Source organism: Diceros bicornis, chromosome 16 (assembly GCF_020826845.1).
Source record: "Diceros bicornis minor isolate mBicDic1 chromosome 16, mDicBic1.mat.cur, whole genome shotgun sequence".
NCBI lineage: Eukaryota > Metazoa > Chordata > Mammalia > Perissodactyla > Rhinocerotidae > Diceros > Diceros bicornis.
Window position 1 is genome coordinate 29,097,336 of NC_080755.1, and position 20,400 is coordinate 29,117,735.

General features: G+C 38.8%; 1 protein-coding gene across 9 annotated transcripts in view; it reads left to right on the forward strand.

The window, feature by feature from the left end:
- Nucleotides 1–20,400, forward strand: part of DTNA (dystrobrevin alpha) — a 352,070-nt gene that overhangs the window by 322,045 nt on the left and 9,625 nt on the right. For 7 of the 9 annotated variants that reach the window (XM_058556978.1, XM_058556971.1, XM_058556969.1 and 4 more), the window contains 4 exons: nt 3,598–3,694; nt 14,174–14,333; nt 16,805–16,894; nt 18,155–18,323. In XM_058556978.1, the coding sequence (XP_058412961.1) occupies nt 3,598–3,694; nt 14,174–14,333; nt 16,805–16,894; nt 18,155–18,323 (516 nt within the window). Of the gene's footprint in view, nt 1–3,597; nt 3,695–5,481; nt 8,071–14,173; nt 14,334–16,804; nt 16,895–18,154; nt 18,324–20,400 lie in introns of those variants that run through there. The other 2 variants (XM_058556975.1, XM_058556976.1) reach the window with 1 other exon arrangement.

Below are 20,400 nucleotides of genomic sequence, written 5' to 3' on the forward strand. Positions count from 1 at the left end.
TGTTTGAGTTGAAGTATGAAGGATGGGACATAGGGAATGGGGATTAAGGACAGGGAGGGGCTGCGACAGCTGATGACAGGGTCTCCTGGAAGGTAGAGACTATATGGCAGGAGGGAATCTAGTACTTTCTTAGAAACTAAAAGGTCGATAGACCTAGAACGCAGTGAATAAAGAGATGCGTGGTAGGAGATGGAGCTGAAGATGTAGGTAGGGGTACGCCGTGACGCTGTGTGCCCTCACAGAGAATCTTGAGGATATTGCTATTAATCCTGCAACAGAAAAGCATTGAAGAATGAGAGTTACATATTGAGCTAACACAGGGATTAGATTGTCAAGTCAGACTCACATGAATCAGAGATTTACTCCAGTATTGAGCTTTACTAATAATTTCAAGAGTACAGGCAATCAAGAGGCACAGATGAAGCAGAGAAAGGTCTGGAACATTCCATATGGTTCCCCAGGTCTTTCCTTCCCGCTTTGGATGGAGTCTTTGAGGGAAATTTTGCAAGGTGATCTAGTGAGCCTTTCTTGACTTTCCACCACCATAGAGAACTAGTTGTCTTCTCAGTTTTACCACATATAGCATTTTGTTCTTATTTTTATTATACACTCACCGTTATTGTTTTGAACTTATTTATGTCTCCTTCTCTCACCCAAGGACAAAAACTGTCTCCTACTCATTATTTTATTTATAGTGTCTTAAAACAAAAGTGCTGAATAAATAGTTGTGGGATGAATGAATAAACTGCAAAACCATGAAGAGACAGCGGAAGAACTATGTTTGCAAAGACAATACCATCTTCTATAATGAAGAAAACATTTATTAAAACTGTGAAGCAACTAACTTCACACTACAAATCTCAAGAAAAACAAGTATAATTTTTCATATCTATCCCTTGCCTAAAAAAATAAGTGTCATATTCTATGCCCAAAAAATTGCATTCTTTTCAATGTATATAAAATTATTCTTTGAGAAAACTTAATATAAAGTAACTTTTTTTTTGTTTTACCAATTAAAAATGAAATTGTAACTGATGCAAGTTTCCATACTTGAATTTCATAGACCAGTTTAATTTTTTTTACTATTTTTGGGAAATAACATAAAGTTGAGTACTTTTTGTTTTATCATAAAATGACATTTTTAAACACTACCATCATCTGTTATCACAACAGTTTCATGAATGGCAGTGTATTTTTTAACTTTTTATTTTGAAAAAGTTTTAAGCCTACAGAAAGGTTGTAAGAATATTACTATGAGTTTTCTTCTACACTTCACCTAGAGATTGCTAACATTTTTGAAACACCTTCCTCTATCTCTCTCTCTATATATATTTATATATAAAATTACGTATACTTTTTGATCAGCCACTTGAGAGTAAGTTGCAGACATCGTCTGCAACCCCTAAGTACTTATGTGTATATTTTCTAAGAAAAAAGATATTCTCTTATATAACTATGGTACCATCATCAAATTCCAGAAAGTTAATATTGATATTTATTGTCTTATATACAATTCTTGTTAAAATTTTGCCTATTGTCCCAAGACTATCCTGAAAGAAAGTAGGTTTTAACGCACATACAAAATTAGAAATAATCTGACAGAATTTCAGAATAAAAGGCATTCCTTTAGAGATGAATACATTTAGCTCTATGAAAATGAAATCATAGGACTGCTTAGTCCTTGTTTTCTTGTTTCTCTTTGGAATGGTGGAGGCTACACCACAGATCTGTTATCAGACCACTGGTGTAAACAATTATAGAGAAGATTAAATAAAGACATTATTAAATGAATGCTTTAAAAAAATTGAATTCAATCAAATGCATGAAAGAGTAAATGTCATGTTTTGAAAGATTGCTCCTGTAAGGTAAATGTACAAATAATTTTTTTTAATGTTGATTAATTATAAATTAATACTAGTTAACTTTTTCTGATAGTTTTTAGATGCCTCTCTGAGTATTTCTTACCTACAATATTAGAATTTTGCTTCAACCTTCTTCCTAAAGTGCTCCTATGGCCAAAAGGCCAGAAATTATAGAGCAGTACCTAGAAGAGAACTGGAAATAAATCAGAAACATTATCTATCCTTCTACTAAGCCCTACTGGGGAAGTATTTGGAACACCATGTGCAGACAAAGTCAGAGAAAAAACAGCTAATGGACTTGTCATTGATGAATATTTTTGAATGGGGCAAGACTTTCAAAATTAGAATGCTTCAGCCCAGGAAGACAAAGACTAAAATAAGATACCATTAAAGTCTATAAAATTAGGATGTTCCTCCTTTTCTGAATTAAGGACATCAAAGGAAGGATTGCTCTGGGAGTAAGCCTTAAGGGGCAATAAAAGCCAAAAGTATAAATGTATTCAAAAAGGGTTGAGATATGTTTATACATTTTAAATTCATAATTCGTTATAGAGAAAACCTATGTGAAAGCAAATTAGGAATGTCCCATCTATATCCATAACCTGTCCTCCAACAAAATGTCTTTCAGTTGGATGAGTCATTGACCAAACTCAGTGTGACATTTTTATATTGTCAGTTTTTCGTTTCGGAGTCCCCGCCATGACTCCACTTAATATTGTATCTATACCATTGAGACTAGGCATATCCATTCATACATTAATGCATACATGGTTAAAGCACCCATGCATTTTTAAAATACAAGTCCTAATATTTCAAACTCAGAAGCCTTTCAGTCAAGGAAAAAAATTGTATATATTACTTATTCACTAATGGTCACGAAATAATAAATTTGAAATGGATTTGAAAAGTATACATATTCTTCAGAAATGTGAACCATTAATATTTTCTCCATGCTGTTTCATTTCTTTCCCTCTTTAAAATATATTTTTGTACCTCTTAATGTCACTGTAAAGGATATAGATTGTCCTTCGTGGTTTCCATTCTTGCTGACAATCTTATAGAAGTTCTGCAAAACAAAACAAAATTTATAAAGCATAAACCTTGTAGATTATTTTCAGTTAGAACAATTATGGAGGAACTCCTGTATTCTAACCTCACTTTATGAAACCAAATCCAAACCAGAAAATTTAGATTGACTATAGTAACTATGTAGCATTAATATTTCACCTCTGAAAGGCACTACATTGCATACTAAAGATGGAAGGGATTAAAAATGTATTTTCTAAATCCAATTTCCAAATAAAGGTAATCAGTATTTTCTGTGAGATTTATGAAAGTGTCCTTGGGTTGGGAGTATCTGTGGGATTGGTCTTTTTCAGTGATAGTTTGGTTTTTGTTTGTTGTCTCGAGGGAACCCAATGGTACAGCACAGGGCCCACAACATAGTAAGCATTCAGAAAAAAATTTATTCTTTCTCAATAAGGTATTCTTTCTGAATCAGGCTGTAAGAGGGTAGTGTCTAAACAGATTTTAATTCTGTTTTAATATGACTTCCAACAAATAAACATACACCTCAAGCTATAATTGTTCATTCGACAACATTTTTCCCCTGGTAATCATGTCAAAGACCAAAAGATGCCCTTTTTCTGGTGATCCACTAATCCCACAAGATTGGGAAATGTGATTACCTGAGTGAGTTGAATGCTATCTCTGATGACAACTGCTTCTTTCTTAGACAGCGCAAGGATGAGCTGGAGCAGAGAATGTCTGCTCTCCAGGAGAGCCGGAGAGAGCTAATGGTCCAGTTAGAAGGTCTCATGAAGCTACTAAAGGTAAGACATTTCAAATAAATGTTTCCTAGACCTATGACTATGGCTTTTGTAAAAATTTTTGCACATAATGTGCAGTGGTTTTTCCAATTATTATATGTGATTTCCCCCAAAATATGGTTTCAAACTCAGATATAGGATCATTTCTTAGACACATGAAATGGTAGCAATTACAGGGCTCATTCTTATCCATTTTCGGGAAACAGACAGCTGAGGAGGACCTTCATGGGACAACTTATTCTTGGCTTATTTCCAGCTCCTTATGTTTTTGAAAGTAATATTTATTTAGAAATATTTTACATATAATAACTTTCACCAATTCTGACTAAATTGAACAGAAGCTAATGTCTAATTCCGAAAATTAAGATATAGCCATTAAATAATTTTAGTGATTATAGTTTTGTTAAGAGGAATAACTGTTCATTTCAGTAAAATATTTTATCTCATCTCTGTGGCTTTAGCAGAAAGTCGCATAATTTCTGTGGGTCTCAAATGCAAAATGTAACTGGGAATATCACCTTACTTTCCTGCAATAGAGTGTTTAATAAGATGATCTCTGGAAGTCCTCCGCAGAGTGCTATAATCTATTATTCTCATTGGGAAGTGACATTATTCCTTTAATAAATCCTTATTCTCTTCTTCAGTATACACCAAATTACATTTCAATTCAAAAGTAGACTAATTATGGTCACATGACCACAGTCAGCCCAGTAGAGGTGTCAGAGCCGTGTGGTCATCCTGCCTGATGTAAACAAGCAGGAACCAGTGTGCATTGGAACTGTGCCATGCCAAAGGCAGGAACTGAAACTTCTTATAGAATGATGAGGCCAGGGCCCTGCGGACAGCTCACTTGTGAGACAAGATGTCCCGACTTCCGGTCCGTGGATCCCCCACAACCCTGATACACTATAATTTATTGTTTCTGTATTGTTTCTTTTTATTTCTTCCTTCTTTCCTTCCTTCCTTCCTTTCTTCCTTCCTCTTTCTCTCTTTCTCTCTCTTTCCTTCCTTCTTTTCTCTTTCTTTCTATCTTTCTTTCCTTCCTTCCTTTCTTTTGTTTATTTAACAAATACTTTTTGAAACCTACTGTGTCCCAGGCACTGCTATAACACTTCTTTCTTTTGTTATCTTTACTCTTTTTAACTCCTTAGTCAACTTTTCCTGCCATCAGTGTTGGGAATGCTTTATCTTTACTAAACAAAATTTACTTTTCAGTGTATTAGACTTGTAAAGTGTAGAATTCAGTTTTTGTTGTACTATGTATGTTAAAATAGACTAGATATTTAATGACCTCTTGCTGTTTCTGGCCTATTATCTCATTGGATGATCCAGAAAAGCTCTTTCTGCTTTCCTTTCCAAATATACTAAATGAAGAGGGCTTGATCACATCTTTCCCTTCACTGAGTGACAGGAAGCTTTGAAAACAGCCCCCAACTTATATTCCTATAATTTCTGTCACCATAGCGATGGGATAGGAGTCTATTTACCACTAGCCATCGTGGCATCAACCTAGCCTAAGTGAACACTGTCCAGGATGTATCAGATGTACAAACACCAGGATAGGGAGAGAGATTGTGTTGAAAGATGGTTGGAAGCCTGAAGGAAAGAGATGGGTCTATAGTCTTAAATACCTAAATATGCTTGGAATGAAAGTCACTGAGGTAGAAAAGGCTTGACCTGCCATCAAATCCATGTTGATGTTTCCCCCACCTTGCGTTCCTTCACACTGTGTACATGCTCTTATCGGAACCCTGGGCAATCTAACTATTATTGATTCAATCTTTCTGTAGGAAGAAGAACTGAAGCAGGGAGTAAGTTATGTCCCCTACTGCAGGTCTTAACTAACAGTGGAGGGGCCTGCCGTCCTGCCGTTTTTCTCATTGCTTTTGCCTCTAATGTATGTTCATGCTTCAGTTTGGAAAGAGAAAAAAAAAAATCATACTAATTTGCTTTCTTTTCAATGTAGTGCTTGAATTGAGATATATAAAATTTAGCATTTTTTATAACTATTACTACTGTTGGCAACAAATGAAGAGCTATTACATCTTTTAGAAGAGAGAACAATTGTAATTTGTTGGAAACTTTTTAGACCTCCAAGGGTCTAAGTTTCAAACCAGTCTCATGCTTTTCTGGGTGGTTGATTAGATCCTTCTCTTAATAGAAAGATACCCATCACAGTCACTAAAGTTACACTCAGTAAAACCCACAGCAACTAGAAGCTAACCTCATCATCCTCTCACACTGTGAATATTCAGTTCAGTTTCCATTTTACTGAAAAGGTGTAGAACCTCTTTTCATAAAAACCAACCAATCACATCTTTTCTCATTGCATAATTATTATGCCCTGTTCCCCACTGCTCACCAAAATGTGCTCAATCTTATGAGAGAAAAGTTGTACTCAGTAACTGTTTACTTCCCATAGTTTAATTTTTCTTCAAGACGAATCCCTACTGTTGGTTGACAATAATCTCAAAAGAATAGATAACTTTCAGGCTTTCTCTTATCACCGAGAACCTTTCTGCTCTGGGAGTTCACAAGTTCTTATGTACATCTCTAGAAGTAGAAGCATTGTGACTCTCTAACTATAGCCTAAACTGAAGCCCTGTCTGACCCTGTGGTCAGGTTCAGAAGCCAGCAGAGGGAGCAGCATACTTAAGAGATAATAATAAAAAAAAATAGAGCAAAATAAAAGCAGCTTTAATTTCAAGTGCATGTATCAAGCTGTGTATGACAATATATCCCACTCACTAGTATTATGAAGAAGTTTCACATTATTTCCATGGATCAATTAGAACCACAGCCTGTCCAGTTTCAACGCACTTTTTAATTCTTCTGTATTCTCTTTCCTATTATTTGTTGTGTGTGTTTGTGTGTAACAAAGAATGTTTGCAAAATGCTGGACACATTTTTACCCTTCATTCCCAAGGTCTGTAAAAAAGGAAAGTGTAAAACTAATCTGTAATGTCAGACAATAAAGACAATGTATTACATTATTTTGTATTTTGTGAAAACAATTACTTTACTAAAAAAGTCAAATTTTAATGAGAGACAGTGCCCCTGGGTGAAGGACACACATTTACAGCCTGTATAATTGCCCATAAATGCATACATGGGGTATTGCTGTTGTACTTCCAATACACTTAGATCATGGCAGAAAAAAATGCCTTGCTGTGATGCTTCTCTTTGCAAATGGCCTCTTTTCTTTCCTGTCTCTAAATTCGCATGTGCACAGAAAAAGCAAATAAGGCTCAGATATAACTTTCCTCCTCCTAGTGGAGAGAAAGGGCAATCATTCTGTAGTTAGCCTTGCTTGAGCCAGTTCCCTCAGGGACCCCTTCTCTACCATTTCCCAGGCAATGCATTCTTGAAAGGCTCAGTGGACCAGGAAGTCCATAAACTGATGGATGCACAGAGCCCAGAAGCTCATAAACAGACGATGCGTAGAGCCAGGAAGCTTATAAACTGATGGATACATGGAGCCAGGAAGTACGTAAACAGATGGATGCATAGAGCCAAACCATGGCAGTGCCCATAAGAGCATTACTGCCTCCTTTCCTTCCAGCTCCACCCCACTGAGCCCTCAACAGCCACTGCATCTTTGAAAGTCAGCTGGCAGTGGTACTGCTGCATGCATACTTAAGGGCCGTTATTGGCGACACCCAGATATCAGCGATGCGTTGTCTGGGTGGGGAGAGAGTTTACCTGTCTTATTTATTTATTTGCTTTTGTACTCGAGTCTCTTTTCAAAAAGGACTCGAGGCAGCTTACAACAAAAGACATACACAATGACTTCATAAAATAGAAATAGAAAAATTGAAAACTAAAGAAAAGAAAATGCGAATATCCTAATCATAAGGGACAAGGGTGTTACTCTGAGCTTTCTGGCAATGAGTCAAAAAAAGGAAAACATAATTGGTGGTTTTATCAGAACAGAAATACCAGTTCTCAGGGGACCAAAATTTCTCCTGGTGTAAAATATAAACAGAAAGTCTTCACTTGGAGCTTTCTAGAAGGAGTACTGAATAATGAAATGGACAAATGCCATCGTAGATTTCATGTGACTATTCTTACACTGACCTTCAGTCAAAATTGAAGACAGAACTCCGTATGTCCCGATCTTGTAGAGCAGATCTACAAGGAAATAAACAAACGCCATCCAAATTTATAAACTTCTTGTGGTATAACATGATCTAAGGAGAGAATTTAGAGGTTTTAGTCTGGCATCTGCTTCTAAATTCTGTTTTTATTTATGAGCCTTTTCCCTTTGGGGACATTCTCTTTGTAAAATCAGATTTAAGACACGGCACACAACAAATTGTGCTTGATTTAATAACCTCTACTTGCTTTATCATAAGTCTGTGTGGTTCAATGTATTTTATTACTGGTATATATAATTCCTACTTATACTGTTTCTTGTTAGAGGTAATGCATGAATTTATCCCCCTTGAGGAGAGAACATGAATTAAACACAAAAAAATAGTGCCTGTAATATAATATGATGATTATGGTATCATGAGCAATAAATTTTTTTTATAAAACTTGAATCGAAATTATCCTACCCTCTTTCTTCTTCGTCTATTTTTAAGATTTATTGAAGGAATCATAAAAAGAACACTCATAAAAAGTTTGATAATGAAAGTGGCTGGGGTATAATTGCAACGATGGTATGTTTGAGAGTTTCTGGTATACTTCCAGTCCAAATATTATGTCTCAATCTAAAACCAAGTATCCTGACTTTGAGTTCAGAAAGTACAGTATCAATACTAACTTTCTTAGAAAGATTACTGAAGTTAGACCTGAATTATAGTGGTCCCAGCTCTACACTCACAGCTGTAAGATCTTGAGTGTCAATTAACTTCCTGGTAATTTATTTCAAACATACTGATAATACATCACTCACAGGGTTGGTGTGTGGATTTTAGAAGATAATGGGTGTGAAAACACTTTGTAAAATATTATATGCACGTCAGGTATAAGTATGCGTGTATGTATTTATGTATACACATACACACAAGAATATGTACACTTTTGTAATTTGACCCATGTTTTACACGTGCGTGCACACGCACACACACATTCACTTCTCTTCCTTATGCTTAACTAACAGAGTCTCAGTCAGGGGAAGAAAGTCAAACATCATTCCAGTTTCATTTCCTGCCCCTATTCTCTTCTCTATTTACAATTGGATGACCCAATTAACTCAGGAAATCGTGGTCACTCAGGTTCCTACTTCTTCCAAACACGTTATGAAGTATGAACAGGCCAGAAATGACACATTTTACCAGCTTAGGTTCACCTTCCTTTATTTCCCCTGCTCATCCTCTCTGGTGGGTGTTCTGTGGAGCAGTGAAGCAATCAAAATAGGGGGGAGGGAGAATAATTCACATCATGAATAATCAACTGCAATATTAGGACTAACAGCTTGTGTTCAGAAACATACCCTCCCAGACTCTGTCACATCCTTTTTTAAAATTAAAGATTGGTGAAGTGAGTCTAGAAAAGTAAAAATTATTTCTCTGCCTAAAAACTTTGGAAGATAACCCTCTAGTTCAGGATAAAGGCTAGCCCCTTTTAGGACATTGGAGGCCCCTCCAAACTGGCTCTACCCCTTCCCAGCTTCAGGCCCCTTCACTCCCCACAGTGAGCCTGGTGCTTCATCCACACTGGCCTCCACACCGTATGCGCAATACCCCTCACACTTCTCATGCCTTACTCATGATGCTCGAAGCCCTGGAATGCTCTTCTCTCCTCCCAGTACTTCCTCTTTTCTGCCTAGAAATCTCCGCTATTAAGACTCAAGTCAAATGATGCCTCCTGCCTGACCAGTCAGAATTAGTTGCCTCATCTGTATCCACACAACACTTAGTATACAACAATCCCTATGATGATAGTCAGTGAATCTATATTGAAAAAAGGATGAAAAGATGATTGACTATAGCTACACACTGCTTTGCTGTACCTTCCCAGACTGACAAGTAAAACCAAGCGTAACTGGGCTGCATTCTCAGCCAAGCCTCAGAGACAGACTTTCCAGGTTGGAGGGAGGGAGTGCATAATGCCACCCATGCTTGTCTCTTGGTCATCTGCTCTGCCGTTTCACCAGGTGCTGGTTCAGCAAATAGACATTCGGTCCTTTCCTTAAAGCATCCCTCCTTTCTGTGCTGAGTGGAAACCAAAATACTTCCTGGAAAAAATCAGAAAATTTATAGATCTTGTCAGACTTTTTAAAAATTGATACAACAGCAGGTTGCGTGGACTCAGAGAATGGAGTGTAGAAATGAATTTTTCATTTATTCTCTAGGAAGAGAGCTATTTTAAATTTGCCAAGGATGATATATGTTTTCCTTCCTCCATAAATCAACCCTCTTCTCAGGAATTTTAGATCTATATATTGATCTGCATGGACCGTTGTCCCTTAAGTCTTTGCTCCATTAATCATCGACTAATTTCCAGGAAAGGATGTTCACAGAGATTAGTCGCTCTAGCTCTTCTAAAGTTGTTAGCAGACAACCGTGCTTCATGACCAGCCCAGAGGCCACCATTCTACAGGGGCCACTACCTGTGAAGATGAAACTCAGTGATCTCCACTGATCTACCCCAATGCCTAGAGACAACTGCCTTTTCCTGGTGGCCCTACAAGAACAGAACAGAAAGGGAAGCCAGAGATGGAGTTTCCAGCAGTGGGTCTTAGGAAGGTACTACACATCAAACTGGACAGTGTCCTGACAAAGAGAGATGGGGCCATGATTGCCCAGGAAGCCAGGGTCCTACTCCCAAAAGTCTGGGTAAAGACTGGACATGACTTGGGAGTTGTGAATTGCAGGAAAGATGCAGCTGAATCTTTTCTTCAGTACAGAATCTTCCACCTAAATTCTTCACATAATCAGACTGCTTGAAATTGCACCAATTAGAGATTCATTTAGGAGATGGTAGCTATTAGTCATTCACACATTGGTGTAATTAGACTCAATCAATTGTTTTTCCCTTAACACATAACTATAGTCGATTATTTTTCTCTTAACACAGAACCACTAATAGGAGTTTTGAAGAAAAGAAGCAGGCAGAAAGGAGTAGGAAAAGTTGGCTTTGGAGACCAGGCATTAAGCTGGGAGAGGTAGGGCTGGGAACGCCTCAAACACAGTTAGCAGGGGAGCTCAGTGCACGAGAAGGAGAGTGCATGGCCAAGAGGTAAGAGACTCACAGAAAGGAGGGTTAGGAGGGCCAGGTGTAGTGCCCAGAGCAGAGGGGGCCTGCCTCACCAGCACCGTGTACTGGAGAGCCTGGTGGAACAGGCGCAAGCAGGGCTGGTGTGCAATGCAGTCCCCATGCAGCCATTAGAAGATCGAAACGCAGGCCCACAACCCCATATCTGAAATCGCTGGCTCCAGATATGTTCCAGAATTCAGAATCTTTCAGGTTTTAGAAATGCAGTACAATGCAGATACCACATAAGTAGCCTCCCATCAGTTATGAAATAACATGTGTTGCTTTTGCGATTTCACATGTACAGATAAGAGATCGCGGGCCTGTATTTCTGTCCTGATTGATAAACAGCCCAAAGCCTCTTCTACCACCCTGGGCACTCACACTGCTCCCCATGACCCAGCAACTAAAAAGTATTGCCTGGCCCAGCAGGAAGCCCCAGGCTGCTGCCCCAACACCACTCACTTGTGGCTCCACGCCCCGTGCCTTCCCAGCTTTCAGGTTGCTAAATCTTTCTACGCTTAGTGAAGCGTAGATGGAAGCGTGTGATGGTTGGTCCAGGGCCCACAATCCTGAGAAGCAGCTGTGGTGCCGTGGGAAAACCCTGGGCTTGTAGACTAAAGGTTGGGGATCCATTTTATCTGGGCCATTCACTAGTTCAGAGACCTTGGGAAACCCAATTATCCCATGTGAGCCTCAGTTTGCTAACCTGAAAAATGGGAATAATAATAATACCTCATATGGTTGTTAGGAGGATTAAGTGAAGTAGTTGGGATGAAAGTGCTTTATAGACTGCAAATTGCTATTCACAGATAAGCTACTATCATTCCTAGCACTGATTATTAGGAGGATGAAACAAAACAATGTAGGTAAAAGTGCTTTGTGCACTGTAAATTACATGAAAAAGTGGAGATGTATTATCACTGCAAACCTCCTATCACGGAAGATGAGCGGCTTCCCAGGGTTAAGATGGTGACCACGCTGTGTAGCCAAGAGGAGCCTACTGTCCAACTTCCCAGTCCCTCTTCCCCACTGCAACTGGTCCCTTGGTAAAGGGGACAGATAAGAAAGAACCAGGAGCTCTGCTAAGGGCCCTGCCTTGAAAAGGATGCACAGGAGGGCTTGCAAGGGGGAGGCAGCCCTCAGGGCACCTGACCAACATCTGTCTCCTTTGGGGGACCTTCCACCGACCATAGCCCATCCATGTCCCCACAGCCCAGGGCAGTCAAAGCACCTGGGCTCAGACACCAGCCCAGCCACTCTAGCTCCATCTCCTGAGCAATTCTTTTCACCTCTCTGAGCACTGGGATCCACAACTGCACATTTAGAGTAATGATACCTACTTCAATGGGTCATGGAAAGAAATCAATGAGGGTGTACATGAAAACTCTTCGTACGTGGCAAAGAATGACTCAAATATGAAGTCATTTGTTTTCGCCTGGGAAGCAGGGAGATGCCATGGTAGCTCAGAAGCAGAGGTTTCCTGGTAATGAGACTGAGCTGCCAAAATTTGCTGGGGAAAACTCCACCCCTCCTTGAGCAAGCAGGGGAAAGCAGGCTGCAAAGCATCGCAAGCAGGCAAAGTTCCCTCCCTTGGGCCCGGACAGACCGTTACAAGGTACTGTTGAGAGTGAAAGAGTGGAATCCTCAGCCCATTGGGCATCACATGAGTTATTTTCTGTGCTCTGTTCTGTTTTGCTTCATTTTTAATTCTGGATTTTTCTCAATTTATAGATTTGACTTTTATGTGTGATGCTGAGCCCTGGAAAGCTAACAGCATGACATTTTACAGGATTGATGTTGTGTGTTTTAACTGCAGCAGCTGAACCCACAGCAAAGATCTAAATTGAATATTCCAGAGCACTGCTCTTGTGGTGCATGCCTCAGGGTTTGAATGGGTTGGTGGTGAATCTCTGGGCCTTGCTGTGGAATAGTCCTCACTCTCCCTGGCCAGACCCAGCAGACTGGAATGGGATTTATGCACACACCTAATCTGTTGTGTATGTACTTGAGGGTCTCATTGCATTTTCTTACTCGTGCGTGACTGACTTCCTTTGTAAACTAACTGTTATAACAGAGAAAATGTTTCCGAGAGACCTCATTGAAAAGCCGTGAAATTCCAGGTGTGACTCTCAGAATGGTTTCATGCTGAGGACTGTAGTGCAGAGATACATGGTTTTCCGTTGTTTTCTCCTTTTTGCTTTACTCATCTTTAAATCCCACTAGTCTTACTGTCCTGCTAGAATACTGCTTTTTCATGGATGAAGGACATTTCCCACAGGAAACAGAAGCCAAAAATTAGAAGCCAAGATTTCTTTTTCCTCTTCCCCATTTGAATCCCTGAATCAGAGAGCAATTTGACAAAGCCAGCTTTTACTGTACAATAGGGATTAAACAATTTACATTTCATCTGAGTCTTAATTTGAGACTTAATATGCATAGTATTGTGTGACATGATTGAACTGTGAATTATCCTCTAAAGATGATGCCAGGACAGACAGGTTGAAAATTTAGGAAGTGCATAAACCAGATCTATTCCAGAGTCTCTTAGTTTGTATTTAAAACTTTCTCCTCGGGCCGGCCCCGTGGCTTAGTGGTTTAAGTGCGTGCGCTCTGCTACTGGCGGCCCAGGTTCGGATCCTGGGCGCGCACCGACGCACCACTTGTCCGGCCATGCTGAGGCTGCGTCCCACATACAGCAACTAGAAGGACGTGCAACTATGACATACAACTATCTCCTGGGCCTTTGGGGGGGGAAAAAAGGAGGAGGATTGGCAATAGATGTTAGCTCAGAGCTGGTCTTCCTCAGCAAAAAGAGGAGGATTAGCATGGATGTTAGCTCAGGGCTGATCTTCCTCACAAAAAAATAAATAAATAAATAAAATAATTAATTTAATTTAATTTAATTAAAAAAAAAACTTTCTCCTTAATGGCTCTTTATTCTTTGTAGAATTTCAAGGAGAAAACAGACACACCTTGTAATTATCCCTGCTTAGCAGTAGCTTCATTACATGGGCACACATCTCAGATATTATAGAACAATGCTGTACTACTATTCTTAGCTTTCAATATGTAACCAAAACTTCAGATTATATATAATAAGGTTTTAAATTATCTGCACCTGCAACTCAGGTTTAGGATTACCATCTCAATTACCTAGGATTTCCTCCTATTTTAGAATTTCACTGTTTACTGTTTTTAACATTTGACTGAGGCATTGGGGATGGCATTTGGCATTTTGAGGGGAAAACAAATTAATGACTTGCATTGTCTCTCCAGACCCAGGGGGCAGGATCTCCTCGCTCCTCCCCCAGCCACACCATCAGCAGGCCCATCCCCATGCCCGTCCGGTCCGCGTCAGCCTGTACCACCCCAACCCACACGCCTCAGGACTCCCTCACAGGGGTAGGGGGAGATGTACAGGAGGCGTTTGCACAAAGTAAGTGGCTTTAATTTTTGTTGTGTTCTGCTTTTACATGACAAATAAGTCACCACAGTCTATTGAGCAGTTTAGAATTGTCAGAGCCACACCATGGATATTCTAGAGTATGCCATGGCTTGTTCAGAGCCTGGCCTGTGAGCTATTTTAGAAATTCCCAAGGTTAATCTGTTCTTCACTCATCATTTTACCTTCCTTTGGCTTCTCTTGCCCTGCCTCATTTTTTATGAGTCTTTGCTCATTAAGGAAGGGAAATCCTTTGACTAATATCCCAAGAAACTTTATAAATGTAACCCATTTTAAAATTCTGAAAGATCTTATTTCTTGCTTTCTTCTCTTTACATTAAAGCAAATTCAGGACTGAGGTTAAACAATCCCACTTCTTTAGCCCTGAGGTGATCGAGAAGGATATTTAGTCATTTTACAGATGCCCTAAAGAGTTAAATCATTGCCTCTGTAATACGGGGCTATGAGGTTAGGCCTCCGTAGTTATTATTAGAGGAGTGCAAAGAGTGATGTGAGATGACAAACAGCATTCTCCCACCGGCTGCCTCTTTCCATTGACTCACTGCTGGGGCTTGTCCCAAGGCAAAGGATTTTATTCATTTGGAAATATTACAACACTTTTAAAACTTTTCCTTGCCATCACTTTCTAAATTTATAGAAAGTTAGGAAAAAAATCCTGCTGCAGACCCTCGCTCTGCCAGTGTCATTCCCAGAAGTAAACACTATTAACAGATTGATCCCTCCCAATGTTTTGCTTATATATAAATATGTATGTTTAAGTCTGTGTTTATAGACACAGACTCTTCTTTTTTCACACAAATAAGATCATGCATTGCATTATGGTCTGCAATTTGCATTTTCTTTAAATTAGCAATTTATCCTGAACATCCTTCCAGGTCCTCACATTTCTAAGGAAAAGAGAGACATATCTGACTACTAGTTTTAAGCTAAAAGGAAACACAAACAAAGTCAAAAGGCAAAAAATAGACTTGAGGAAACCATCTCCAGCATATGTGGCAATCAAGTGTCATAATTTCTGTGATACATAAGCATATGGGATCAGTAAAAAAAGACATCATCCAGACAGAAATAGGTGAAGGATATGAACAGACAGAAGAAATATAAACTGCCAACAGAGATATGAAAAGATGTTCAACCTCACAAATAATTGTAGAAAAGCAAATTTAACAAATATCGTCTTTTGCCTAGCAGATTCAAAAAAAAATTGTTTAACATCAGTAATATCCAGGGATGGCAAGAGTGTAAGGAAATAGACACCTTCATCCATTGTGTATGGGGAATAAAATGTTAACACATTTTAAAGGAAGAGAATGATACTCTCCATTATGAGAGAAAAGGGAAGATCCATAGCAGGGCTTTCTCTTTTAAGTGCTGAAATATAACTCAAGTTCTATCAAATAATTCTCTTTTTTTTAATTTTTAGAAGGAAAAATGTCCTTTCTCTAAATCATATTTTAAAGAAATTCACAGTATTTTAAATCAACTTGAGCTTTCTATTATAATTAATGTTTTTATCTAACTACTTTGATTTTTTTAAATTTACATGTATTTATTATTCTACTTATTTAGTATTACTTTCTGAGAAATAACAGAATGAAATGTGGCCTATAGGCAGCCCCTAGCTCATAAAAAGCTCAAGCTACATAAATTCATCTGTAAGTCAGTTTGAAATCTTGAGCCCTTTGTTCCAAACACACGATGATGATTCGCCCACTGTTCCATCTCCGCCTTGCCCCACTCCCAGGCCAGCCCACTAATACCCGTTTAACCTTTAGTGTGCCTGAAACATCATCATAATCTTTCTCAACCATAGAGAAATATGGTCTAAGTTCCAGATATACAACTGCCCACATCATGGCAACAGGAGCAAGAATCCTTGCCCCTTTTCCACACTCTGGGGGCATTCAACGCACAGGTTCCTGTTCCCAAGAGGTCCCTGTAATGACGGGGGAGCTCTGGAAACCCTGATCGAGACAGAGGCTGTGGTGATGGAGATCAGAATCCAGTGTGCTCAGTCATCAGGTAATGGCTGAAATGATAGCTGCACCTGGGAAGGTGCAGCTCTCCTGGCAAAACCAGACTTTTTATCTGTGTGGTTATTTCACAAACCAAGAGTGACCACACATATTGGTTTACCTGGGACCATCCCAGTCTGTGCCAGGTCAGCCAGTCTTATTATTAATTCTGCCCCCTTCCGCTTGCAAAATTGTCCCAATTTAGACAATAAATTCTATGAACCCCCATCAGCTGCCATGTCTTCTTACATCAGAAGCCACTGCCCTAAGCACCGTGTATTTTTTCAGGAAATGAACCAAGGCACTTCTGAAAAGGAGAAGTCTTGGAGGTCTCCTTGCTTTAGGACATAAACGGAAATGATAAACAGCATAAAAATGTGGAAAAAAGGAAAAGCTTTTATTTTTCTTATCATTTCTTCTTCACTTAAGGTTCAAGAAGAAATTTAAGGAATGACTTACTAGTGGCAGCGGATTCCATCACTAACACCATGTCCTCTCTCGTGAAAGAGCTGAATTCCGGTGAGTCCCTGGTCCCTCTCATTTGTCTGCTCATTGCAGAGGGACCCATAAGTGCTAGGGGTCTCTGTTAGAGATCTGCTCATTGTTGAATATTAAAAGATTTTTTAAAGATCTATTGATATTTTGTTGGTATATTCATATTTTTTAGTAATGTTTATATTTTGCTGATAAGAAGATTATTAATACATGCTCAATGCAGGAAGTTTGAAAAATGCAGAAAAGAACAAAGAAAAATATTAAAATTGACTTGTAATTCTAGAATCAAAAGATAGCCACTGTTAACATGTATCATGATCCAAAGTGACATGATGCTAAAGCTACTTTATAAGTTCAGATGTTTTATTTACTAATTTAGACTCTGTTCATTTGGAATGCATGGCTATTTGAATGAGGCTAAACTGAAATTTACCTTCTCAATATCGCTAAAGAAAGATCTGCCCAGAAAATAAATAGCATAGAATTTCGAAACTCTTTATCCTAATACTACACAGAGTTTTAAAAACGTTAACAGCATTAATATGCAAATAAATATCTTACCAGTTACTAATGCATCTCATCTATTCTTTAAAGCCTGCCTAGCAAAATATTTGTCTGGCAGGACTAGGGGCATACAGTTGAGATTACAACAAGTGTAAGAAATAAAACTGCAATATTAAAACAATTCTGGATTTAAATTTGTTAAAGCCTCTAGAATAAGAATTAAAATAACAAAAATTGTTGCTGCTATTTTAGATTAAGATTACCAAATAGGATAAAAATGACAGTAGTTAATACATCATGATTAATAGCATGTACCCACTGCCCTAGCAAATGATGACAAAAAACATTATTCTTACTGTAGAAGTCTCAAGTACTATTAGTTTATATTCTTATAATATTTTGAAATAGTAAGTGAATATAATATTTTAGGTTTGTATTTCCTAAATTAAAGTAATAGTATGCAAAAGTAACAATAGTTTTAATGAAGACTTTTATAGAGAGGGAAAAAACAGAAGTTTTAAGAAATTGTCAGTTATTAAGACACAAAAATTCCTCACAACATTATTGAGATAAAAAAGACAAAACTGTATACCAAATGATTTTATAGTAATTCATGTCCATATCAGTTCTCATTTTGAAAAAAATAAACACTTACTTGACATATATGCAATAACTGGTTAGTGTTATATAGCACAGGTTGGTCTGTGTTAAGCCTAGACCTTTATTTGCTGATCATAAAAAAGTTAAGTCATTCTTTATTTCTTCAATTGTACCTAATAGAGGTGGGGAGTGAAACCGAGAGTAATGTGGATTCTGAATTTGCACGGACTCAGTTTGAGGATCTGGTCCCGTCACCAACCTCTGAAAAGGCTTTTCTTGCACAAATCCATGCCCGAAAACCCGGGTACCTTCACAGTGGAGCCACCCCGAGCAGTATGCGCGGTGACATGTGAGTATCTTCTGCTTGGCGGTATTTTCTCAGTAACAGAACACTCTGTAGGGAACATAGAAAACTAAAAACATGGTTGCTTAGTTCTTTATTTTGGAAAGGGATGATGCAGTTTCCTTTTCTGCCAGAAGAAGTAGAAGGGTGCTACATTTAAATTTGGCAGTATGACTTTTCCCCCGTAATTTCCTAAGAGTATCAACCAAAACCAACCAGTGCTTATTGAGACCCTGGCTCGCCCAAGGCACTGTGCTAGTTATATACAAAATAGTATAAAAAATCAATCCCAGCCTTCCAGGACTCACAGACTAGTTCAAGAGATAAGTCATCCTATCTTCTGAATTTACTATATTCGTTCTTAGAGGACCCGGTGATGTTGGTAAGGCCTCTGTTCAGAATGTGTGTAAACAATAGCATATAAGCATTTGGAACTGAAATAAGGAAACGTATAAAATCTCATTATAAAGAAATCCAATTTGGTCAACTTGTTGAATACATATAAATCTGACCCTCAAAAGACATTTTACAAAGTTTTTCACCCAATTAGGCTTCTGCAGCTTGACAGAAGCCAGCAGAATCAGTGATATCCCCACTAGACTTTCTGGGACCCTGGATCAGCTCAAAGGGGTCAGGCAGAAGAAACTAAAGCTGAGAAACAAAGGTGACGCTGGGACAGAGCTGCCGAGCCCAGCCTCGGAGGGGAAGGAAGTGAAGCAAGTAGACCTTTAGGAGAGCGAGGCTCAGAGACATGTGAGAAACGTGGGCAGAGGCTCATCAAAAAGCTTGAAAGCGGGGGTCAGGCCCCATGGCGTAGTGGTTGACTTTGGCACACTCCACTTCAGCGGCCTGGGTTTGGTACCCGGGCGCAGACCTACACCACTCATCAGCCATGCTGTGGCAGCAACCCACATATAAAGTAGAGGAAGATTGGCACAGATGTTAGCTCAGGGCCAACATTCCTCAAGCAAAAAAAAAGAAACAGAGGAAGATTGGCAACAGATGTCAGCTCAGGGCGAATCTGCCTAAGCAAAAACAAAAGGCTGGGAAAGGGAATTGCTGAATATTAAAAAAAACTACAGGAGGGTGATGGTGCTTAATGTGTAAAGTACTGCAGACTAGTCTACAAAAATAAACTGGCTGTCTTAAAGACCCAAAGAAGAAACTAACCAGAGGCCTTTCTGGTGTTTTGGCTCCCGATCTAAGTAGTGAGTAAAAGACCAGTGATAATGGGGAATTATAAATAGACGTGGTTTGAAAGCCAGCTGTGAAAAGGCAGAGCATTAGATGAAAACAAAACAGTTGTAGCGTAATTTAAAATGGCAGTGTTCTGCTGCTTTTCATTTTAGTTTGCTCTCTTGTCCTTTCCTCTATAATTCAGAATTATTTGATTTGTTTGTTATTCAAAATGTGAATTAATTGTCATCAGTTTAGTCTGGTAAATACATATCTGTTTGGCTTTTTATAATTAAGCATTTACATGGAGGTTACCTAAAATGTCCTTGTTTTAAGCCTAAGATCCAAGACTGTAGCTAAAGCCACCGCACTCTGCTGTCCCTGGTCTGCTGGTGGCAGTACCAGCCACCAACAGGGCTGCAGGAGTTGGGGAGGGAAAGTTCAGAGAGGCCTCGCAGACCTATTTAGGCTGGCCTCAAACCTCTAAAAATAACAGGAGCGTGTCATACAGATATAAATAAACATGAACAATGGCATTTAAGTTCCAACCCAGAAACTTCTGCTTGACCACTCTTTTCATTTTAGGGGTTATTTTAATATTTGCACTATCTAAACATGTTCTGTGTTTTACCCTGAGAATACTTTAGTCATCTGAGTTAGGGAGTGAATTTGTGTTTAGTCCCAGGAAGAGCTTTATATATACTGTGATGAGTAGACGGAGATGGAGTCACACTTTAGTGAATGAGATCATTCTTAACTATTTATTTCATAGAATTGGATGATTTAAGTGGATTTCTTAGATTCAGAGCTAGTATAAATCTTTAAGATCAAGAGCTGTGGGTTAGAGTTTTAGCTTTCCTGACACCAATTAGCTGATATTCTGAGACTTGATTCTACTATAAAAATA